The sequence below is a fragment of the Schistocerca nitens genome, chromosome 2 (genome assembly GCF_023898315.1).
Source record: "Schistocerca nitens isolate TAMUIC-IGC-003100 chromosome 2, iqSchNite1.1, whole genome shotgun sequence".
Lineage (NCBI taxonomy): Eukaryota > Metazoa > Arthropoda > Insecta > Orthoptera > Acrididae > Schistocerca > Schistocerca nitens.
Window position 1 is genome coordinate 578,311,177 of NC_064615.1, and position 26,280 is coordinate 578,337,456.

Sequence of the window (26,280 nt, forward strand, 5' to 3'; positions counted from 1 at the left end):
ATTTGAAGAGGAAGTTAATGTGGATGTGAAGCACAGGAATGTAATAACATGAATTCTGACATGTTGGGAAAATCAAGAGAATAGAGGTATTTGTGATGTTTGTGATAGGACTTTGGAAACTGGGTGGACTGAAAAGAAATGAAGTGGTACTGTGCATAATTGATAAGGAAAGGAATATGTGGAAAACAGTGACAAAAAGAAGAAAGAGGATGACAGGACATGTAAAGGCATTAAGAAATAACTTCTATGTACTAGATGGTAAAAATTGTAGGTGAAGACAGAGATTGGATTACATCCAACCAATAATTGAGGATTTTGGGTGTATTTGCTATTCAGATGAAGAAATTGGCACAGGAGAGGAAGTTGTGGTGATCTACATCAAACCTGTCTGAAGACTGATGATGGAAAAGTGGATGAGACACATTGTGTACCATGTTTTGGGCCCAGTCTTATAAGAATTCTGTGTTACTCATGGATGAAATAAATTGCTATGACTTAGCATGTCTCAGTATGTTGACAAGCACAGTTGAAATCCATAGAAATTGTGATGACTGCTACAGTTGTTGTTACTTCCCGTTGTTCTGCCTTTTCATTGTACTTCACCACATAATGCTATTTGTCCCACACTGATAATATTAGGAAGAAACAGTGCAGATATTGTGCCTCTTTTATGGTTTGTGTGAATAATGTGTGACAACTTCAAATTTAATATAATTATTTTTGAGAGTAGTGCTGTGCACAGTCCAATATGATTGCATTCTGAGGAGCTTGCCCATTACTTAATATGTCTTTATGTTGTCAATTTCACCCACATTTAAACATAGATGAATTGTTGAGTATGTTAACTTGCTCTCTAAAGGTTGCACTTTTTAATTTATGATGTATTCGCTGGTAAACATTGTTTGATAATTAGTTCAAGGAAGAGCAGCAATGTAACTTGATTGTCTCATATCTAGCAGGATCAAACTAATTGGCGTGAAATGTGCCGCATGGCAATTCCTCTTCTGCTGCACGCTTTGGGCCCACCTCCTGATGTTTCTAATATTGGCACAGTTAAGGCATCTGAATCTCGTCGAAAGATCGTTAATCAGTGGAGCAAGGAAGCTGCATTCCGCATCAGTCAGGCAGGTGAGCATTATCCATTTAAAATGTTATTAAGATCTGTAATCCACATTGTAGTGAATTAAATAAATGATATACCTAAGTTGCAAGTATCGATGCTTAGTATTTTGATGTTAAGTATTTCCTGACATAATGATTTTGTTGTTAAAGGTGTTTGTAATGTTGTATCTTCAAAAATTTAGCAGGAATCATAGTTCATACTGACACATAGCTAAACACGAGCTTTATTCTTGGTTGTACTCAGATTTGGCAACCTGTGAGTTTTGTGTAACCATTGTTAACTGTAACAATTTAATTTGTGTGTGAGAATTGCTAGATTAGGTTAACTGAATGTGTCATGTTGATGCTAAGAAAATAATCAGTGTGAAGATCAGCAACACACTGAGGAAAAGGTGTTCAAGCAAAACAATAGGGAAACTGTGGTGCCTTGTATACTCATTCTTTAATATTGCTAAGGCATGAATGCAGTTCTTGGGCTAACTGTCTTTTTATTGGCTCTTTTTGGGCCCAAAATGGCATTATTAAAAACCTGCCAGTAACACAGGTGCTCCACTGATCAACAGTAACAACCAACCAATAGAACTTGGGTAGTGATGGTATTAACTTGAGATTCCCTGTTGATAGCACACATTACTTCATGTGAATAAAGAACCAGTTGCATTTCACTAGAAGGATATTGTCTTGACTCATTGCTGGCTATGTATCACCAGATTGTATTGTTAGAGGTATTTCATAATGTTTGAACACAGTATACGTTCCAAAATCCTGCTGAAAATTGGTGTCAGTGATATGGTTCTATAAGTCAGCAGATTGTTTCTATTTCCTTTCTTTTGTAGTGATGGAACATTTGCACTTTCCAATATTTAAGTAGGGGTTTTTCGTCGAGCGAGTAGTTGTAAAGGATGGCCAAAAATGGAGATATTTCATTAGCATGTTCTGAAAGGAACATACTTGATATACAATCTGGATTACAAGAATTCCCTTTGGGTGACTTAATTTGCTACGCTATGCAGAGGGTATCTACTTCTTAAGTTAAACATGTTGGCAGCTGTAATCAATTTGAACTCTAGAATATTTATTGCATCTTCAGCAAAAGAATTTCAGAAATTAGTGTTTTGTAACTCTGCTTCAGTGTTGCTGTCATCACTAACATTACCAATGCAGTCACATCATTGAATATGTTGATAAGCTTAAATAAGGCAGAACACCAATAAACAAAAGTTATTCAAAAACAAACTAAAAAGGATAATCGTTGATCACAGTTCATATAAAATAGTTCAGTTTGTAGACTTATTAAAAATTATGTATCACACGCCCTCCTAACAACTGGATCAATGTCAACCAAACTTGCATCACTTATTGTCTGAAACGAATACTGTGGAGGTAAGAACCACCTACACCACATTGGAGTGGTAGGTTTGGCATGTGACTGCATTGGTAATGTTAGTGATGACAGCAACACTGAAGCAGAGTTACAAAACACTAATTTCTGAAATTCTTTTGCTGAAGATGCAATAAATATTCTAGAGTTCAAATTGATTACAGCTGCCAACATGTCGGGGTTGGACTGAGACAGGGGAGAGGGAGATGTATAGAGAAAAGTGGGTATGAAGAGATGCACAGAAAGAGAAGACGGATGAAGAGATTGACAGAGAGGGAGATGGAATTGCAGGGGTTGGAGGGAGAGGGAGGTGTACAATGCAGGTGAAGAGGGTGCGGCGAGGCAAGTGTAAGTGGAAGGGGTGTGGGGAGCAGGTGGAAGATAGAGGAGGAGGAGAAGCAGAGGGGGAAAGGCACATCAGGGAAGAGATTTAAATTTTTCAAGAGTGTTTTGGTGAAACCACAGCTAACATCTACCACCATGGGTTTAACCAAGATGGAACACTTTTAAAGTATTAAGTGCAATTTGTCTGTTAATTGTTCTGTTTAGTGAGTCAACTGGGTTGTAAGAATTGAGCACTGCAGCGAGCCAGTAACTTTGTCAGTGCGGTTTGGGACGACAGATCAAGCCCCATGACTGAATATCACAGATAAATTTAGCATCCTCTCTGGAGTCATATGGTTTAAAACAGCAGAGATTCATCATATGTGACATACACATGTGTGGTTGCTTGTACTGGTAAAAACCTAGTGTGTGATTAACAAGAAAGTGGTTTTATCAATAGAAGAGAATGATCCTTTGACAAGTTGTCCCCATTTTATACTAAAATCCTCTAAATGTTGGACAAGAGAAGTCTCTGGTGTAATAAAACCTCAGTGTGTCTGCAGGTACTTTTTACATGATGGGTGATTGTCTCAAGTGGTTTAGTTTTATAGATTACTTTACAGAAGCTCTCCTGCGAACCTTGCAGAACTAGCACTCCTGAAAGAAAGGATATTGCGCAGACATGCCTTAGCCACAGCCTGGGGACGTTTCCAGAAATCTGGAAACATCCCCCAGGCTGTGGCTAAGCCATGTCTGCGCAATATCCTTTCTTTCCAGAATTCTGGAAACATCCCCCAGGTTGTGGCTAAGCCATGTCCGCGCAATATCCTTTCTTTCAGGAGTGCTAGTTCTGCAAGGTTCGCAGGAGAGCTTCTGTAAAGTTTGGAAGGTAGGAGGTGAGGTGCTGGCAGAAGTAAAGCTGTGAGGGCGGGGAGCGAGTCGTGCTTGGGTAGCTCAGTTGGTAGAGCACTTGCCCGCGAAAGGCAAAGGTCCCGAGTTAGTCTCGGTCCGGCACATCTTTTGCCCGTTCAGCAAACTGGCACACCAAATTTGAACAAAATTTGAGATCGTAGAGTGGGAAATGCTAGAGCAGTTATCATAGAATCATTCTTACAGAATAAACTGGATGAATGGCATTGTTGCAGAAAAGAATGACTCTGTAGTAGAGCTGCTCAGCTGAGCAGGGTGACTGGTGAGAGTTATTGTGCTCCCTCAAGATCTCTCTGGTACTAGACCTCCTGTAGTAGGCCACCTGGAGCAAATGGAGCCACTGGTCATTTGACTGGAACAGGAATGGCCAGCAGATGCAAGCGTTCTAGCTAGTGCACTCAAAATGGATATCACTAGCTTTAAAAAAAAGGAGGGGAGGGAGGGGGGAGCTTGAAGAGATTGTGCTCATTTGATCAAGAGTGTGAATGAACTTAAACTCTTGTGTTGTAGTACACTTTACATGTCAGGTGCAACAGTATTTTCTCTGACAATGCTATTGTTTGTAATTGTGAAAACATATTATGTTCATGTAAAGGCAAGTAGTGTGGTTCACATTCAGTGGGTAACTGACAGACCACAATCCGTGGTCCCTCCTGGTTTTTTCTGCCACTTATTGCTTATTTTGGAACTATTTGTCAATGTGAACAGTGCATACTGAACAAGGGAGTTCTTGTTACTGTTGATAAGGATCAAAAGGTAGGCATTATCCCCCAGACCTAGTCCGCAGACTGATCTCCCATGCCATTTCTCCTCACACCCCAAATCCTCCCATCAACTCAAAGAACTGGCCACAAAAGGGTGCCCCCTCATCAGCCAATACCGCCCTGAATTGAAACAACCAAACTACATTCTTTGCCAGTGCTTCAATTACCTATATCATCATGCTCTGAAATAAGGGACATACTATCAGAGATCCTTGAGACCCCTCTTCAAGTGGTGTTCCGTTGCCTGCCCAACATCCACACATCCTAGTCCAGGCCTGTGCCACTCCCAATACCAACCCCTTGCCACAAGGATCATATCCCTGTGTACGACTGATGTGCAAGACCTGCTCGATCCACCCAGCTAGCACTTCCTATTCCATCGGTTTATCAGGGTCTGGGCCACCTGTGAAAGCAGCCGTATCATTTACCAGCTCTGCTGCAACAATTCCACAGCTTTTTGTATTGTTATGACTACCAAACAGCTGTCCGCCATGAGGAATTGCCACTGCCGAACTGTGGCCAAGGGCAAACTTGACCACCAGATGGCACAATATACAGCTGAGCCTAAAATGCTTGATTTCGGTGGCTACTTCACTGCCCGAGCCATCTGGATTCTCCCTTCCACCACCAGCTTTTCTGAATTGTACAGATGGGAGTTATCCTTAAAATGTGTTCTCTGTTTCTGTTAATTATCCTGGCCTGAGCCTACAGTAACATTGTTCCCACACCTACACCCAAGTTTCCACCCCCTCTTTCCTGTCATCCACTCCATAATCTTGTCTCCCAGCCACTTTGTTTGCTGCCCTTGGCCAACATACCTGCCAATTTTTCCCCACTCCTCTCCTTTTCGATCCTTTTCCCCCACCTCCCTGCCCACCCAACCTCCTGACGCTTCACCTGTCGGCATTCTAGTCACTACACAATCCGCCAGGCGGTGTTCCTCCAATCCCCCCCAGCCGTAAACTATTGTCCCTTCCCCTTCACCGAGCAAGGTGTGGTTAGCACACTGGACTCATATTCAGGAGGATGACTGTTCAAACCCGCATCCGGCCATCATGATTTAGGCTTTTCTTGATTTCCCTAAATAGCTTCAGGCAAATGCCGGGAGGGTTCCTTTGAGAAAGCATGGCCAACTTCCTTCCCTAATCCAATGGGACTGCTGACCCCACTGTTGGGTCCCCTCTCCCAATTCAAGCAACCTTCCCCTTCCCCACACTCTCCAGATTACCGCTCCCATCCCATGTGGGCGATTAACATGTGAAGATTTTCCTCCTTTACGGAGACAAGTTGAATAAATACAGATAACTACAAACAGAAAGGTGTAAAAAAAATAACTCTCCATAAGTGAAACCTCATAGCTACATTTTTGTTGTTACTCATAATTATTTGAAGTTATTTTTTCAAAATGAATGAACTGAGCTTGTTGTTAAGTTACGTTGAACTGATCTTATTGTTAAGTTACGTTGTAAAGTGATGTTCAACAATTGTACAACCTTTTTGACACAAAGATGTGTGTGTTTAGAAAGCAAAATGTATAAATTCATTATGTACATGGATATACTGTGTGAAAAGTAAGGTTGCTGCTAAATTTTTGCTCTAATTTTGTTTATAAACAACATATTCTTTTTGTAGCAACAAGATAGAAAAGTAAGACTTTCAGTTACAGCTTGCACAGGATACAATGCCAGATGGGCAGTGACCAGTTTTCATCCAAAGCACTGGACTAGTTCGTTTGTTTGGAAGGAGAGGCTGATAAGTGTTTCTCACCTTTGGGTTGGTCAGTGATTACAGAGTTTGAGGCACGCACTCTGCAGTCTTTCTCAAATGACTCTAAAGAAATTCTTCAGTAAAAAAGTTTAATTTTTGCTACACTTATAGCTCTCTATGTCAACTTCATGATGTGCTCATCATCTCGTTAAGCGTCATAGTTATTGTCATACTTACGTGAAAGTATGATACTGTGCGAGATTCGGAAAAATGTGCAATGAAAACTAGAGGTCGCTGTGATTTTGCATTTGGTGCATATTACATAGTGTATTTAAAAACAAAGATGATGTGACTTACCATACGAAAGCGCTGGCAGGTTGATAGACACACATACACACAAAATTCTAGCTTTCGCAACCAACGGTTGCTTCATCAGGAAAGAGGGAAGGGGAGGGAAACACGAAAGGATGTGGGTTTTAAGGGAGAGGGTAAGGAGTCATTCCAATCCCGGGAGCGGAAAGACTTACCTTAGGGGGAAAAAAGGACAGGTATACACTCGCACGCACACACCCATATCCAACCACACATGCACAGTGTATACCTGTCCTTTTTTCCCCCCTAAGGTAAGTCTTTCCGCTCCCGGGATTGGAATGACTCCTTACCCTCTCCCTTAAAACCCACATCCTTTTGTGTTTCCCTCTCCTACCCTCTTTCCTGACGAAGCAACCGTTGGTTGCGAAAGCTAGAATTTTGTGTGTATGATTGTGTTTGTTTGTGTGTCTATCGACCTGCCAGCGCTTTCGTATGGTAAGTCACATCATCTTTGTTTTTAGATATATTTTTCCCGCGTGGAATGTTTCCCTCTATTATATTTACATAATGTATTGTTGCATATGAAATTTAGCTGACATAGTGAATTTTTCTTTAGGCTTGGGTGGAGGTCTCTATTTGTCACCAATCTTGAAAAAATTGATCTTGTGTAGTGCACTCATTTGTGATCACGCCCCGCCAGCAATAAAACCAGAGTAAAATATCCACAACATTCCTCATATTTCATAAACAGTTTCAGATATTGAAATGAGATTTTTGAAAATGATAGCACACAAAAAGGAGAGTATTTTACCATATCATTATTATGTAAAACTTCATTGTCTACTGTGTTATTCCAATAGCTACAGACCTTTTCGCTGAAAGAATGTAATTTTGGAGGGCCACGGATAGCTGGTGAAATGAGAAATGCTATGGATTTTGGAGCAAAATATGTGAAGACATTAAACTTTCTTGGAAACCGAGAATGTGCGTTTTCATAAGCTACTGACTTTACTTTTCCTCAGTTCCTCACATAGTAATTTAGTCTGCACAACATGTTAGTGAGGTGAGGCAGTGTAAACTCACTGTGTTTTGGCAAAGAAGCAAATTTTGACATGACAACCAGAGAAATGTGTAGGTTTTACTCAAAATTCGACATTCATGATGCTTCTGTGAAAGTTGCAAATGGTTAACTACATTTCTGTGGAAGTTGCAAATGGTTAACAAGCCAGGCGAAAATAAATCACTGTATTTTCAACAGAATACTTTTTAAATGCTAATGAAAGAAGAGGTGACAGTAGATTATTTTGAATGGTCACCATGCATGTGGGCATGAAGGAATCCCGCTTTATAGTTTTAAAAAAATATGAACATAGACTTCCCCTCCAGCACCCTGCATTTCCCTTATAGCGCTTTGAGCGGTCCCCCACCACTGTTGCTCTCCCCATGCTTTCCCAGTCAACTGCGCCTCTAGCGGCCATGGCATTTTGTGTGTGCTATAAACTATTGTGAACTGAAAACATGACGACAGTCAGTGTGTACCTCTCAAGAAAAGTTTGGACATACTGGGGTTTGACCACTTAACAAAAAGTCCAGAGTTCATTCTCTCTCTCTCTCTTTTTTTTTTTCTTTTTCGGAAACTAAAATCCCGCCTTTACCTGAACAACATGACAACAAAACTTTGAAAAAATAAAACCTCATTTATATCAGTTTCAGTACTGGCAGTTAATGGTTCGGCCACTAGAGAGCATCCAGTCTTACATTTGTAGTCTGGCTGTTGTATTTTGCTTGAGATGGTTGACACTAGATACTGTCTTCACTGTCTGCAGCTCTGCAGCTTTAGATACTTCAGAACAAAATGCTTGTTTTCAGCCTCTGTCCTTTATTGTATAGGTAGTGCGTCTGAAAAAGGATGACTGTAATGATACTGAATTTGTCATTTAATTTAGTGAGTCAGAAAGTGAAGAAGAGTGTGGTATTACTTCATAGGAGAAAGTTCATCAGATGACCATTTGACATGTGCTCGCCAGTTGTATAAGACAAATCTGTCTATTGTGCTCCAGCAAGTGCCACCACTATTTCCATTCACAGAAAGAGTGTAATTCATCAAGTGAACAACTGTGCTGATAATATTGTGTTACGTGGATCAGGTCACTGATGATTACCCAGTAAACATCGTTGTCACAGAGGCAAACAAGTATATTTAAAGTCAACATATTTCCCATTGGAAAGAGACTACCAGTGACGAAATGTGTTTCACTGTTATCTGCTACAAAGTCTTGTGATGAAACCAAACTATCAAATGTAATGGACAAAACATCAATGCTCATTACACTGATATTTCAACAGGTGTTGGGTTTCTTGATTTATGATTCTCAAAAAGGGCCTCCATTTTTTGGACAATTCGGCGTACAATACTGTGAAACACCCACCTTCAAAGCCAAATAAAATTTCATTTGTACATCAACATCTCAACAACGTATTCAAAAGTTTGTGCACACCAGGTAGAGATGTAATAATCAGTGAGAGTTCAGTATTATATGCAGGGAGACTTGGGTGGTTAGTATATCTACCAATGAAAAGGGCAAGGTTTGGCATAAAGACATTCATGTTATGGAAGTCCCAAACTGGGTGTGTGGGGTCTCTCATTATCTATACAGGAAAAAGAACTAAATTCGACGAACTATGTTATGATATGCTACAGTCACCTTAAATTGTGAGGATGCTGATAGAACCATTTCTGAATAAAGGCTGTTGCCTTACCATTGATAATCCTTGCATATCTCCTCAACTTGATGATTTACTTGCTGCTCAGAGAACTGATATGTACGGAGCTGTGCAGCCATCAGGAAGAAACATGCCTCCATCATTTCCTCATAAAAACTAAAGAAGGGGAAATCATTGCTTTTCAGAGGGGAAGAGTGACAGCATTCACTGGAAGGACAAAAGAGATGTTTCTATTTTGACAACAGTTCACAATGCTGAAATGAAAGCTGTAGAGAAATGACACAAAGAAGTATTGAAACCAGTGGCTGCTGTGGCATACAATGACACAAAGGGCGGAGTAGGCAAGGTAGATCAGCATGTGGCTAACAACCCAGTGACTCGTGAAAGAGGGAGGAGGTTTTTCCATCTCGCAGGATTTACTTTGTGGATTGTATACGCCCTGTTAAAAAAAACGTGGTGGTAAAAACAAATCCTTTAGGGTTCTGTCTTCAAAAGTAGCAGGTCATCCATGTTCAAGCACCAGTCGCAGGCATCTGATTGATCAGTATTTTCCATCAATAATTTCACCCACTGTGAAGAACCAACATCCAATGAGGACATGTGCAGTGTGCAGTCGAGTATGGGATGCAGATGGGAAATAGGTGAGAAGGGAATCAAGATACTGTTGTGAAGACTGATGCCACCCTGCACATTGTTCCTTACTTTTGTGGTTACACATAGCTACAGACATTTATAGCCATTGCGAAATTAATATTTCGACGACATATCTACATAGAAAATTAAAAAAAAGTTTCAAGATACTTCAGTCACAGCCCAGTGCACAGGTAAACTTTGGATGTTATTTGTTGCTATCTTCAAAAATTTGTAACTCCTTATTTTGAGGTTTAAGAGCTATCTTTGTATGTTCATATGTAATGTCAGTCATTAAATGATGATCCTCATTCAGCAAAGATAGTGTATTTTGGAACATAGTTCGGTAAAAAATCATTGTTAAGGGGTTAAATGATGAATAATTTTCTGTCTGTTCCATCAATATAGTAACTGATTTTACAATTTTGAGTAAAGCATTTATCTGATCCTGTTAATTTTATTTCAGGACATGTTCTCCTGGCTATGCTTCATGAACGTCGTTCTCAGTTCTTGGACAGAATAACACAGTATTGCTCTGGAAATTGGCGGGAAAGGGTTTTTCAGGTCAGTTACTGAAATGTTTCTTTTTAGCACTAATGGCTTATTTCAAAATATTCATCCAGTAAACAGAAATCTCAATTTTAATTGTTAGACAAATATTAATCAGATAGGAAAAATGCTTGCAATTTTCATAAAGTTCACACGCCTCAAACTAAAAAATTTGAAGTCTTAGCAGAATAAAAATTATAGGACAATAGGAGTGTTTCTCATCCAGCATTTTGTAATGTAGTTAATTACATTAGTTCACCTAGTAACTATCAGGAAATTATGTTTTATTTGCCAGTCTTTACTTGGAATCCATGCACTGACTTCCTTAATCAGATGTTTGAAACTTTATGTACATATTAACAACATGTTTGTCTAAAAAGTAGGCTGTAGTCATGTCTTTTGTCACAAGTTTTTATTGTAGAAATATTTACAACTGATAATCAAAATTCAGGCTCATTTTTAATACTTAATCAGTATGTCTTAGTTTCCTCCAAATAGTTTCCTGAAACATCCCAAAAGACTTAACTCTGGCTCGGATATATTTTGTGCTTAAACATGTCAGAAAATTTAATTATTTGGAAATTCAATTTATATTTGATCTGTGCCTCATCTTTGTTGTTCCTAATTCCAGTTATATAATCTTTTTGGTTTATTCGTGCTTAATTTTCACTCTCCCTTTTCATTTTTTTACTTGTTATTCTGGTCTCTCTAGTTCTCACAAGGACTGACTTAGGCCACTGTCAAGAAATCAGTTGCCATCAGAGAGTCTCATATTGAAATCTGACTAAATTGCAAGTCACTCTAGAACTTCATACCTGCTAACTGCCCCACTATTAAAACAAATTGCACCATGCAACACACGTAATATCATTGTTTTGAATCCAATAAGAACTATTTTTGGTAGATTTTCCCATATCGAATGTTCAAAACATTCAATCTTATTTTAAGTCATCATATGTAAGCACCATGATAATAGTTTACTGTTATTTAAGTCCCTGGAGATGGGCCTAATTGCTTCTGAAACTGCAAATCCCAGGGATTGATCATGAACACAAACTGCATCAGTTTCATGTGCTTTCCTGTATCCAGACTGAGTTTACATAACCATCACAAAACCCATGCTATGGAGTGTCATCTGTAGAAGCTCTACAGAAGAGGGTAGCCCAAACTGTTTCTCATCGTCTTTATATCACCTCGATTCCTTCTTATGTCTAAATCATAATGCTGCAGCAAATAGAAAAGTTTCTAAGCAAATAATAATTGAAAGCTAAAGATATACAAGGGAATACTTATGAGCACTGACAAGCGTATCTTCGAGCAGAGCTGCCAACTCAAAAAACAGTTGTACTCCATATGTCTCCAATGAGACTCTAAGGAAGACATTGAACGTGTGAAAGTAGCCGAAAAATGGGAGTAGCCACACATTGAGGGATCCTAAAGTAGGTTTCCAAACAACTGCCCAGTGTCCAGTTCTTTTAACTATTAATTTTTTTTGAACACTTCAAGCTTCGATTTAAGAACAAAAACAAAAGATTTGGTTTTTTGAAGTGGACTTAAAAGCATGTGAACTCGTGTGTACTGTTACTGACCTGTTTTTTCAGTTTTGTAACTGCTTTTCTTGGCTTCACTTTTCCTGCAATCATTTGGTTTTGTGACAATTTTCTTAAATGATAAACACGACACTGTAATAGTTAACTTGAAATATTGTTACGAATATTGTCACCAGAAACCTTATCAAATTTAAACAGATGCAAAATCTCCAAGATTGGCGATCTTTTACAGAAGTTCGAAATTTAGTGCCAACTTCATGCGAGATGCTTTAATAGTTTCCACAATGAAACTTTATCTCGAAACCTGGCAGAAAATCCAGAGAGATTCTGGTTGTATGTGAGGTATGCTGGCAGCAAGACACAATCAAAGCCTTCTCTGCGAGATGGCAATTGAGATACTATTGAAGACAGTGTTGCCAAAGCAGAGTTACTTAACACACCCTTCTGAAATGCCTTCACAGAAGAAGACAAAGTAAATATTCCAGAATTTGAATCAAGGACATCTGACAACATTAGTAACATAGGGGTAGATATCCTCGGAGTAGTGAAACAACTTAAATCACTTAATAAATGCAAGTCTTCTGGTCCAGACTGTATACCAATTAGGTTCCTTTCAGAGGATGCTGATGCAATAGCTCTATACTTAACAATCATATACACTCACACTCATAAATTAAGGATAATGCTGATACATGGTGAAACAACACTCTGGTGTGCGGTTTGCGGGTTTAAATCACCTCGGGGTATGACTATGCGGTCATCGCACAGTGGCGCTGGCAGCAGTCCACATACGCAGAGGTGAGCAGTCCACATACGCAGAGGTGTGTTGGTGCATGTCAGAGTACGGTGCAAGGAGTAAGTGTGCAGACATTTCCAGATGTGCTAATGGTACTGTGTGTTGAAAATGGCTCAAAGAACACACATTGATGACATTACGAGGGATAGAATACTAGGGCGACTGGAGGCTGGTCAAACGCAGCAGGTCATAGCATGGGCCCTGCGTGTGCCACAAAGTGTAATCTCAGGATTATGATAACAATTCCAGCAGACAGGAAACATGTCCAGGCACTGCAATACGAGACATCTGCAGTGTAAAACACCACAAGAACACTGATATCTCACCATGAGTGCCCGCAGATGGCCACGGAGTACTGCAGTTAGCCTTGCTCGGAACCTTACCGCAGCCACTGGAATAGTTACAAGGAAAATAGTGCAGCCATTGTCATAATGCAGAAACGGCGCGATTTATCTGTTGTCCAGAAGGTCATGATCCTTGTATTTTGGGCCAAGGGTGGAAGTATTTCTTAAATGGTTAAGTTTGTAATTTGTTTGTGCACTACTGTGGTTAAAATATACAGTGGCAAAGTGGCGCTACCCGAAACCTGTGCGAGGCAACTGCGGTGCACCATGAACCATAGATGACAGAGGTGAATGATGGCTTTAGTGACGTGTACTGCTGAATAGACATGCAAAAAAGAAATTTTACAGTTCAAACAATTGGCGAAGTAACAAGGTTGTCCACTGAAATCAGACATACGTGGAATCTGAAAAATTCGAGCTACAAAACTGTGTTATTAGATTTTAGAAACTGTTATTTAAGATTGGAATGTTTTGAAGCACAAGAACATTGATTATAGATGATTTTTGAAATAGAACATTTTTCAGAAAAGTTAAATGTTTACAGAAAAGAGTGAAGGGTTTCAGATGAACTGTATAAATTTATAAGCAGCAATTGCTCATTAAGAATTTAAACTCCCATGTGCCCTTACCTGACTTCAGTTATGAGTAGTAGTAGTAGTAGTAGTAGTAGTAGTTGTTGTTGTTGTGGTCTTCAGTCCTGAGACTGGTTTGATGCAGCTCTCCAGTTATGAGTATATAAAAATTATTTCCAGGTAAACTATTTAGACTATTGTCATCAGTAATTGGGAAATTACATCATGAATTTATTAATTTCTGCTCAAATAGTAATGTAGCTGTTTTTTTGTTCTTGTTGTATGCATGCTATTATTAAAACAAAATCAATTATGAAAGTAACTATTGTGAAAGGGAGCAGAATCAGAAGAGAGAAAATAATAGTAAGCAAAACAGCATGCCTGTTCAACTGTGATGTTGATCATCATGAAAAAAAAAAGAACAAGTAGAATGGGTCCATCTTGCTCTCTCACATTACCAAACCACATGGGCTATCTGTTTCACTTCCCATTGTCTCAATTACTTCATGATTCCTTGTCCATTCCTCTTGTTAACTCACAACAGCATTTTCAGCATTTCTTTTCCTTTTTTATTCTTACTTGTAATTCGCCATATTCTTGCACTTCAAATACCATATATGTTGGTTCATATATTACTCTCTTGGTATTCTTACAAGGGGAGGCTGCGATGTTGAGATCACAGATTTACTTCAGACTTTGTACTCCTTTATAGTTTAATCCACGAATGATGACAGTTAGCACAGCTCGAGATACATATGGAAATTGCATTGTTGCTAGTTCAAAGCGACAACTGCGGTAAGTGCATACACATGCTCTGTGCTTCAAGAAAGCGTGTATACCGCATATTATGTCTCATTTGATTTTGCAGAATTTGTCACCACCACAATCAGCTGTAACAACTCGCAGCAAATTGAATAAAAATTCACTAAATAACTCACTACTATCACATTAAACTTCGCACTGGCTAAGACATTCACAGGAGAGCACGGAACCACTACAGAATGCTCATTGGCTGTCGGAGAATGTGTGACGTATATACAAGGGGTGTGCCCAAACTTGGCCACCGTCATCGGTGACTTCAACTATAGTAGGCCATTAAAACAACATAGTGTGGAAGTAGTAAGGTGCAATACTCGGGCAATTCTGAGAAAATTGCAAGAGAAGTTTTACGCATCTATTATGTAACTGATTTATGTGTGTGTAGGAACCAGATGCAAGAGTTCATGGTGGTGATGTGATTATTGTTCGAACTACGTAAGACAAATGTGCATGAGGTGAGGTGACTGTTCTACTCATGCTCAAACTTAATTTTTAATCTATATTTTTTTCGTCACAGATCATATTATTTAATTTGTATGACATTTAAGAGAAAATAAATGTTTTAAAAAACCATGTGCATTTGCATGAAGTTATAGTGAATTTGATGTCATTTGACTATAGTTTTAATTAAATTTAATTATTAGAACAAACATATTTATAACTATTGACAAGTAAATGAAGAAACGCACAGAGTTTTCCTGAAAATGTATGCCTGTTGTGATTTGCAAAATCCCTTATACAGTAATACTTGCTCAAAACAGAACTGCTTGGGACTTACAATAGTTTCCCAAATTCGACAAGTTTCCGGATTACACAAAAGCCACTGGACTATGTAAAATTTGTCAGATAACATGCACAAAAGCACAGTAAATTTTTTTTACTTATGCGTATACTGTGTTTACGTACCTTCACTTCAGCACAGTAGATGTTCATTTACTGTATATTGGACAATAGAACACTGGACTATTACACTAATTGATAAATAACATGGCATTTCTATATTTTTACTCGAACTTCAAAGTTGTTTATTATTGTGTGTACATACATATTATTCCCATGTTTATTTGCTTTACATTTAACTTTTTTGCCACATTTCGAGGAGGGAAACTTGTTTTAGTTTCCTATTCAAAATTACTTGGTCTAGGCAATTTTTTGCACCATACAATAGTTCCAACAAGTTGGGACAATTTGTGTGTGCTGCAAATTGCATAACATTGTTCATGCCTGCAAATGCTTTATCAGGCATAATCATTTTTCTAGGGATCTCATTTTGCTCCTCTTCTTCTTCCTTTGTTTCTTCTTCTTCTTCTTCTTCTTCTTCTTCTTCTTCTTTCTCTGTGTTGTGGATATCTATTAAATCTGTTGCTGAAGTGAAAGTGCAATGAGTTGAAGAAAGTTATCACTTCAAATGTAATAATCTGCACTACCTGAAATGTTTAGATTTTTCATCAATTCAGCAATTGCTACTGCATTTTCTTGAACTTCAATGACCATAGGAGCATCTTGTTCTTGACCCCCCCCCCCCCCCCCAAACCCCGCTTTGTTGAAGCACTTGGTTACAGTTTCAGGTTTTATTTCCTTTATGGCCAAGCCAGTCCAATTTACTGCATCCAGGACAGAAACGGACTGTGCAAGAGCAAATGCACTTTTGGCTTCAACACTTGCTAATTAGAGTGTGCATCAGTAATCACCTAAAATGACACTTGAATGTGTAAATAACCCCCTGGTTCATGGGTTGTGTGAGGCTGGTTGAACCTGGTGGGAACCCAGCCAATTTCACATTTGATAACCTTACTTTCGGATGGTAGGTTGCATTGTCTAGGAAAAGAACAACCTAGCTGATTTCCTTTCTTCGTTTTGGCATTGAAAAAGCCCAGCCATTCTTCCATAAGACCACTCACCATCCACACCTTTCTATTGCTTCAACATGTGACTGGAAGCTTACTGTCCCCCCCCCCCCCCCCACCCCGCCAGCCTTTCCAATCACCAGTGGCTTCTCCATTTCACCTAACATGTTTCCATACAGCAGTACAATGAATCTTTCCTTGGACATTTTTCCGCCGGTGCACTTTTCACCCCTAAGTTACTAGTGTTTTTGAAGGCGACGCCTGAGAAAGAAGTTTGACAGTATTGTCTTCCATTCTGTTGCTACTTTCCTACCCATCCTTAGCTTCCCCACACACTTCATTCCACACGATTTTGTGCTTAGCTTTGAAGCCCTCCAGCCATACTGTGGATGTCTTAAACTCTGTAATTCAAACTCTTTAGCGACTTTCAGAGCCTCACATAGAGGTAAGCTTTTTGCCTGCGCACTTACAAACCATTCCCTCACTATTTCATTAATTTTTTTCATTTCCAATCTTCTTCGCCTTTCTTTTCATCTGCCTGTTCTTATCCTTGTTTCTTCAAGTCTCATAAATTTGTGTTTTACAGCATTTGAAACGCAGCATGATTTCGTGCACAAGTTTTTCTTTCTCACTCGCCTTGATTACATAAATCTTTTCATTAAGTGTTAACGACACATACCGTTTGTTGAATATCATGTTATCGTATCTATGAAAGTGCTACTAGTCAACTGAAATTGGCAATAAATAATGACCTCTCTAGGTAAAAGCATTGTTTAACAGAACAATACCCACTGCTTTCACTGTGCGCATTGCAGCAGTGTGTTGGTAGATGCGCAACAATGTTCTTGTATGTACTGGCATGTGTCAATGAGGAAAACAAGAAACCCGACAGACAGAGCGCTGACAAATGAACCGTTTCCTTTGATGTACTGTACCGACACTGAGCATAACTTAATTGTTGCTGCACAGAGCGGCGCATTTTTAGGTCCACACCAGCCACACTGCACTGTGCTGGATGTCTCTTCAATGTTTTGCTCCACTTAACCAGGCATTAAAAGTAATGTCCTTGTGATAACTAATGAACTGTAATATAGTAGTACTGTATAGGCACTTTCCCGCATTACACAATGAATTATTAAGTATTTTCTAAAATAAATTTGTGTTCAGTTTCCATGTTAGGCATGTTCCGCTTTATACAACAAAAGTCACATATATAAAAGTGCTCTGAATGCTTCAGGACTGAAGTACTTATATGGGTTGGGCAGATTTCCAAATTGTATACATGCTGATTTGAGCAAGTTTTACTGTACATGCAATCTGTTAAAGTAGTCTGAACTACTTTGCACCTCGACACTTCGAGCTGCAGGCACCATTTGGCAGTTAACCTGCTTAGTGGTCAGACATTGATAATGTAGCAAGAATGAAGAGTGTAGGTGCAAATGTTTTGAATATCACAGAATTTACACTTGTACTACAAAAATGAAAGTTTGAGCAGAAGGCGAACTGTCATCTTGTACACATACATCTTACAAAGCTCAAACACCACTCAGTTGACCACCGTGAGCTCTAACATTTGGCACTTACCCACGGATACTCCAGGTACACAATACAAGTATAAAACTTCCCTTGCAATTTTCTTGGAATTGGCAGAGTAGTGCACATTACTGCTTAAACATTACTATGTTTCAATGGTCTGCAAAAGGTGTTCTAAGTAAATTCATAACCCCAACGTCGTGGCCTCACCTTGTTAGTCATCTCTTTACTCATTCCTTTTTTTAATTTGTTGCTGCTCTAGTTCAACCAGCTCTGTTCACAGTTCCTGCTCTCTGTCTCCTTTGTCAATGATACTCTTCAGGTATTTGTATAATTTACTGCTTTTCAAATTATATCTTGACCCATAAGCCAGTCATATTGTCTCCTACTAAGACATATTCTACCTTTTGTACATTTATTACTCCAATTCCTACACTTCTTTTGATTTGCATAGCATATAATGCATGTCATCTTCATCTGCTGATATGAACACAGTAAACATGCTACTGACAGTACTTTCTTCAACAGGTAATCTCGTGCCATAGTGAATCCTTCTCCAATCTACATGTCATGTTGTATACAGGGAGATTCCATGATGATACAAACTTGGAGATATGTCAGAGGGTAAACGTATCGATTTCAGGTAAGGGAGCCTGGTTCGGAAATGACAGAATCAGAAGTTAAAAGTGACACCATGATAGTGCAATACATGTACTGTTGTTGCTAAGATTGCAAGGCAGGCAACTTCCAGAGGTCTCATATGTACAAAACAAGAAATAAATGTCCAGTAAATGTGAACTCTAAAATGCATCCCTTTAGATCTATGAGCACTTGTTCATTAGAAAAGATGTTTCACCTTAACGAAGATAAAAATGTGCTCATAGCTTGTAAGGTATGATTTTTAGAGCCAATATTTACTGGACTCTTGTTCTTGTTTTGGTCCATACTACCACCTCTGAAAGTTGTGTAACCTACAATATTAGCACCAATAGTACTAGTACATGTATTCCACTGTCAGAGGTATTGGAATGATTTTCGCTAACAACTTTAGACTCGTTCATTTCTGGACCAGGGTGCCTTATTTGAAGTTGATGTATTTATACTCCTCCAGCATTCCTAAAAGTTTCTATCATCATAGTATCATCTTCTACAGATCTTACAGGAAATATTGCCAACTCAACCTTTTATTTTAAGGGGAAAAAGTGCACTTGCAAGGTATCTGCCACAGCACTTTATTCCATGTGAAAATTTGGGCTATATTCTGATAGAATGCATTTATAACCTTCTGAAATGTACCTTTTAAATTTCACGTGCAGTGGTTGTTTGTCATATGCTCCACCCCACTGCAGCCATGTAATGTGAGATCACGAAGTACTGTACAGTAGAGGGAGTAAGAGGTTTTTGAAATACTGCTGTGACATTGACAACATGCGTTGTTAATTATGTTAAAGTGCACAGTTTCTTACCTGTAGCTTATGCCAGAGATCTTTTTGCTCTGAACATTTTATGTTGCAGTTCACAAATGCAGTGTAACTGAATGAAACAAATGAGTGTGTCATTTCATTATTAAAACCACTGTTGAACGTTATTTCCTCTGGATTGTAAACTTGACTGTTAAAGAGTAGTGGTACATAAGGAGGATATGCACTCTCCTTCACTGTTATTGGCATCATTAAATTGTAAATAGAAAGTAATTAACTTTACTTCATAACTCTTCAGTTGCTTAAGTTTACTCATTTTGCTTTTAAGGCTTATATATAGCTGCAGAATATCAATACAGAAATATGGTTGAATAATATCAAATGTATATTTTTGTGAAATTGACATTTTATGTACCAAACACACATCACTTACCTATTTTCCACGTAGAAAAGTGTGTTCTCAAACAAGATTTCATAACATGTTTGGCAGATGTGTCCTCACCTTCAACATCAAATGAATAGTAGGGCTCTGGTTGTTACTCTGTTGTACAGTACCTCATGCTCAGGCATTAGGGGACTGTAGTGGGGTGGAGAGAGTGAAAATAACTGGTGTACACTAATTTTAAAAGCTGTACTTTCAGAAGTTCATAACTGTGTTCTATCAGAATTATGGCCCAAATTTTTTTATATTGATTGCTGGGGCTGATATTTTGCAGGTGTACTTTTCCTCCTCAATACATGATGCTGAGTTGATGTTTTCTTGTTCGATGATAAGTTGTGGGATAGTGATATGCACATATACAGATGGCAGTAATACCTTGTACACAAGGTATTGGTGGAGCTATCATTCATAGTCAGTGTGATTCAGATCAAAAGATTTTTGATGTGGTTATGGCCACACAATGGGAATTAAAACTTTGAACGCGTAGTGGTAATTGATGCGTGGGACATTCCATTTCAGAAATAGTTAGGGACTTCTGTATTCAGAGGTCCATAGTGTCAAGAGTGTGCCGAGAATACCAGATTTCAGGCATTACCCCTCACCACAAACAACAAAACCACCTTCACTTACTGACAGAGAGCTGCAGCATTTCTGGAGGGTTGTCAGTGCTAACAGGTAAGCGAAACTGCCCGAGAACTCCAGAAATCAATGTGGGATGTCCACTCCGATAGCTGAGTGGTCAGCGCAATGGACTGTCATGCCAAGGGGCCCAGGTTTAATTCCTGGCTCGGTCAGAGATTATATCCACTCAGGGACTGGGTTTGTGTTGTCTCTATCATCATTATCATCAACACGCAAGTCACCGAAGCAGCGTCAACTCAAGACTTGTGGCAGGATGACAGGTCTACCCGACAGGAGGCCCTAGCCACACGACATTTCAATTTCCAATGCTGGATGCACGAAGAACCTATCTATTAGGACAGTGTGGGCTATGGCAGCAGATGACCAATGCAAGTGCGTTGGCTAAAAGCATGGTATCACCTGCAGTGCCTCTCCTGGGCATCATATCATTTTGAATCCAGACGACTGGAAAACGATGGCCTCATAAGATAACTCCAGATGTCAGTTGGTAAGATCTGATAGTGGGATTAGTGTGGGTGAAGACCCCACAAAGCCATGGACTCAAGTTGAGTAGGGGCTGTGCATCCTGTTAGTGATATGGGCTGTGTTTACATGGAATGGACTGGGTACTTGGGTCCAGTGAACTGATCATTGAGTAGATATGTTTACGTTTGGCTACTTCGGAGACAAATTGCAGCCAATCATGGACTTCATTTTCCCAAACAATAATGGAATTTTTACTGCTCACAGTGCATGTCACTGGACCACAATTGTTTGCGATTGTTTTGATAAACCTTCTGGACCGTTCGAGCAAATGATTTGGCCATCCAGATTGCCTGACGTGAATTCGATCATTATTATGGAACATAATTGAGTGGTCAGTTTGCAGTCTGTTGGAAACCTCATAGCCCTTCGGAGTGAAATGCCACCATATTAGAAAAGATAGTAAGAAAAGATCATGGCAAGCGTTCCTAACCCTCTTTAAATTATTCAGCTTAACCCTTCCGCACCTGCTAGGGCTGAGTGACCAGCCTGCCCTACCGGCTAAAGGGGCAAAGGTATTGGGCACCTCACCGGCAGATGGCTGACAGCCCTATGATTGCTGCAGGCTGTAGTCACTGTCAGTGAATCACACGTTCCAGCGTGCATATAACCACTCTTCAGTATTAATATTTATAAAATCAGTATAATACTGTATGGTTACAGTGGTTGCAGTTTTCGATAAACTCTAAAGAGAACTACAAATTTAATCCAAGCTTTCTGTTTAAGTTTATACTGGGCTACTGAGAAGTTAGTATAGAAACATAAAAACTTTTTACTTGTGATTGGAGAATTCTGTAATGTGAGATTTACGTAAGTGATATGCTTGCCTGTACCTATAAAAAAAACCTAATTAATATTGGACCAGTGTGTTTCAAGATTTAAGGTTCTAAAGTGACTCAAAACTTGGACAGTCTTCTCTTCCGCGCAGCAGCAGCAGCAGCATGGGTTGCTGAGAAACTGCACATAATTTGCTACATTGTTAGTCTTTCGAAACATCTGGTATGTAAGTTGTAGGATAATTCAGGCCCTTAAGATAGTGAGTGTGTGTGTGTGTGTGTGTGTGTGTGTGTGTGTGTGTGATTTATCTTCTGTACATTAGGAAATCAAATTGCACCTATTCAATCAACTCATAAGCAGAAAGGCAACAGGAGCAAAATGGAAGCCGTAGCGCTTTTTGGCATTACAAAGAAAAGCAGTTAACGATGGTATTGGCAGGAATTTCGAATTTGGACAACAGAATGTCACCATTCTATTGTGGACATTTACTTGCTCCTGCGGACAGCCATCAGACCTTCCTGCCTGCAAGGCATAAACAAATGCCTTTAGTCATCTGGAAGTTCTACCTGCCAGGCGCACATGTACTCTCGCAGCCGCCTGGGCTCTCAACCTACCAGGCATACAAGTACGCCCATAGCCGTGAAAGGGCTTGACCATCAGGAGGATTTCAGATGAAGGTGCAAAGTGCATAAATGTTGCTGCAGTGAAGAATGGTATTCTCCAGACCTGCGAAGGAGACACTGGTTGTACTATGGCGGAAAAGATCACTCACATAATTATTACCACCATTGATAACATGACTATGCTGAAGGTGGATGTGCAGCATGCTTTCCTGCGCAGATGCTATGTACTCAGCTCCACGTATGGAGCGTTCGGAGACATGTTTCAGTGTTATTACGGTTTTTCTAGTCTCCACTTCAGTTTACATACAGCTTTGGTAATGTCTTTCCTCATTATTTTATGCAAGAGAATAGTATAGTCTTTTAACTGTGGCCCCTTTTTAATTGCTATTAATAGTATTGTGTTCATAACAACGAACCCTGTAATGTGCTTGATATTCATAAACGAGTTTAATTTTTTGCTCTTTTTCTGGCCTTCCAGCAACCACACAGTAGTTAAGATTCATTGTTACGAGGTTAGAGAAGTGGTTGAACAATACTGATTTCAAATGTTCTGTTGTAAAAGTTGTAACCAATCCAGAAGTGTGTTTTGTTCTTCTAGAAAATAAAATTAGGCTCACAATTTTAACTTTTAAATATGTGATGAGATTCCTGAGCCCAAAATTTATGGACGAACTTTAGTTGGTTGGCACAGGTGAGAGATTTGCAACCAGTTTCTCAAGCACTAGGTATCTTAAAATGTATAAACCACATGAGCTGTGGACTGGACACATCTGGTCTAATTTAGTTTCAGCATGATAGTGCCAAATTATGGCTATACAGTTTATGTATCTGCTTGGTCAGCACATGAGATGAAGATCCTTGACTTGGTTAACCATCAAGGAGTCAGGCTGGCTACGGTTACATTTAGAACCAGCCCTGTTCCCAGCATTTTTGCTGAGGCTGGGGAACAAACACTTACTATTAGGCGACGTATGCTTATTGTGCATTGAGAGTGTAAGACACACTTCCTGCTGCAATAGAGGGAAACATTCCACGTCGGAAAAATGTATCTAAAAAGAAAGTGATGTAACTTACCAGACGAAATGTTGATAGACACACAAAATTCAAGCTTTCGCAACCAACGGTTGCTTCGTCAGGAAAGAGGGTAGGAGAGGGAAACACAAAAGGATGTGGGTTTTAAGGGAGAGGGTAAGGAGTCATTCCAATCCCAGGAGTGGAAAGACTTACCTTAGGGAGAAAAAAGACAGGTACACACACACACACACATATATATAGAAAAGATGTTATGTGGACATGTGTCCGGAAATGCTTAATTTCCATGTTAGAGCTCATTTTAGTTTTGTCAGTATGTACTGTACTTCCTCGATTCACTGCCAGTTGGCCCAATTGAAGGAAGGTAATGTTGACTTCGGTGCTTGTGTTGACATGCGTCTCATTGCTCTACAGTACTAGCATCAAGCACATCAGTACGTAGCATCAACAGGTTACCGTATTTACTCGAATATAAGCCGCACTCGAATCTAAGCCGCACCTGAAAAATGAGACTCGAAATCAGGGAAAAAAAAATTCCCGAATCTAAGCCGCACCTGAAATTAGAGACTCGAAATTCAAGGGGAGAGAAGAGGTTTAGGCCGCACCTCCAAATCGAAACAAAGTTGGTCCATTGTAATATGAGACACAATTTAGGTCGAATGAATGACGATACAGCTACAGTAGTTTGGTTCGAGTCGTAAGCTTAGCAGTTAAGCTTTGCCAGGTAGCCATTGCTATGCGTCAGGCGCTCCGTCCGCATTTATACGGGTACCCTTCCTTTTTCACGTGCTTCGTCTGGTTTGAATCTATTGCTTATTTTGCTTCGATCTGATAAGTGCCATTTTCGTTGTTATAGGTGTTTACGTCACTCTAAGCTGAAAATGCATTACTGTATTGTGTCATGCATTGTTTCTAGCATTCTGATAGTGCGTGTTTACGACCTGTCGCCGCTTGCGGCATGGCTTGCTTTTGTGCGCGCTACTGCCGCTAACAATAAAAAAAAAATAAAAAAAGGAGAGAGGAATCGTCTCATTAGCGAAACAATGGCAAGGGACTGCTATTTGTTGTTACTTACACTGCTGTTTCTTTGATAATGATCAACAAGAACCAAATAATAGACTGCGTATGATAGGACATGTTCTGAACGAGAGTTTAGCGAAAATTTTTCTCCGTTTGAAAATCTTTGCGGCCGCTTCTTTAGTACATCAAATTCTGCACAGAAATTAGAGTCATCTTAGATTTAAAAATCTAGTCAGTTGCCGTGCTTAATACGAATATAAACATGACACGATACATATATTCTTCCGCGTTTGCTGTTGTCTCACTCTAGTTTCGTAGTTTATTAGGCAGGCAAGATTTAAATGAGATAGCAGCAAACACAAAAGAAAACATGGCGAAATGTTTATATTCGTATTATTCTTATGGTGAAGAGAATACTGCATGTGATTCACAATTCTTAAAAGTTCCTATTAGCAACCATCTCTTGTCACAGATAGGAAAAATTTCAGAACGTAGAGTTGGCCATATTGACAAACATCCCAAACAGTCTTGCCATTCGGATTTTTGTAGTACATTTAAATTCTGCTACATCCGAAGATGAACAATACGGAGTTCGTATTTACTTCGTTGGATAATGTATGAAAATGCAGTGGTTGAAACTCGGGGCGGAGAAAGAAAGCTCGTCTTCAACTTTTTTTTTTTAATTTATTTACTGACGCAGAGATTTTGGTGCCAGTATTTATCTTTGTGCCTACAAACCATACCTGTGTAGCGCTACATATATTCGACAGCAGAAGTTCGTTGTAGCGGCACCTACCAACATTTTTCAGAACTCCCACTTGCTTTGCACTCGATTCTAAGCCGCAGGAGGTTTTTTGGATTACAAAAACCGGAAAAAAAGTGTGGCTTAGATTCCAGTAAATATGGTAGTGTTCATCACGAACGTGGTTTTGCAGTCAGTGCAATGTTTACAAATGCGGCGTTGGCAGATGCCCATTTGATGTATGGATTAGCACGGGCAATAGCCGTGGCGCGGTATGTTTGTATCGAGACAGATTTCCGGAACGAAGGTGTCCGGACAGGAAGACGTTTGAAGCAATTGATCGGCGTCTTAGGGAGCACAGAACATTCTAGCCTATGACTCGCGACTGGGGAAGACCTAGAATGACGAGGACACCTGCAATGGACGAGGCAATTCTTCGTGCAGTTCACGATAACCCTAATGTCAGCGTCAGAGAAGTTGCTGCTGTACAAGGTAACGTTGACGACGTCACTGTATGGAGAGTGCTATGGGAGAACCAGTTGTTTCCGTACCATGTACAGTGTGTGCAGGCACTATCAGCAGCTGATTGGCCTCCACGGGTACACTTCTGCGAATGGTTCATCCAACAATGTGTCAATCCTCATTTCAGTGCAAATGTTCTCTTTACAGATGAGGCTTCATTCCAACGTGATCAAATTGTAAATTTTCACAATCAACATGTGTGGGCTGACGAGAATCTGCACGCAATTGTGCAATCACGTCATCAACACAGATTTTTTGTGAACGTTTGGCCAGGCATTGTTGGTGATGTCTTGATTGGGCCCCATGTTCTTCCACCTACGCTCAATGGAGCACGTTATCATGATTTCATACGGGATACTCTACCTGTGCTGCTAGAACATGTGCCTTTACAAGTAAGACACAACATGTGGTTCATGCACGATGGAGCTCCTGCACATTTCAGTCGAAGCGTTTGTACGCTTCTCAACAACAGATTCGGTGACCGATGGATTGGTAGAGGCGGACCAATTCCATGGCCTCCACACTCTCCTGACCTCAACCCTCTTGACTTTCATTTATGGGGGCATTTGAAAGTTCTTGTCTACGCAACCCCGGTACCAAATGTAGAGAGACTCTTCATGCTTGTATTGTGGA

The 26,280-nt window shown here is 39.7% G+C and overlaps 1 protein-coding gene across 1 annotated transcript in view; it reads left to right on the forward strand.

Annotated features, from left to right (window-relative positions):
- LOC126236628 (E3 SUMO-protein ligase RanBP2) overlaps positions 1 to 26,280 on the forward strand; it is a 265,257-nt gene that overhangs the window by 91,758 nt on the left and 147,219 nt on the right. The window contains exons 7-8 of the mRNA XM_049946076.1: positions 957 to 1,128; positions 10,361 to 10,458. Of these exons, the coding sequence (XP_049802033.1) occupies positions 957 to 1,128; positions 10,361 to 10,458 (270 nt within the window). The remainder of the gene's footprint in view (positions 1 to 956; positions 1,129 to 10,360; positions 10,459 to 26,280) is intronic.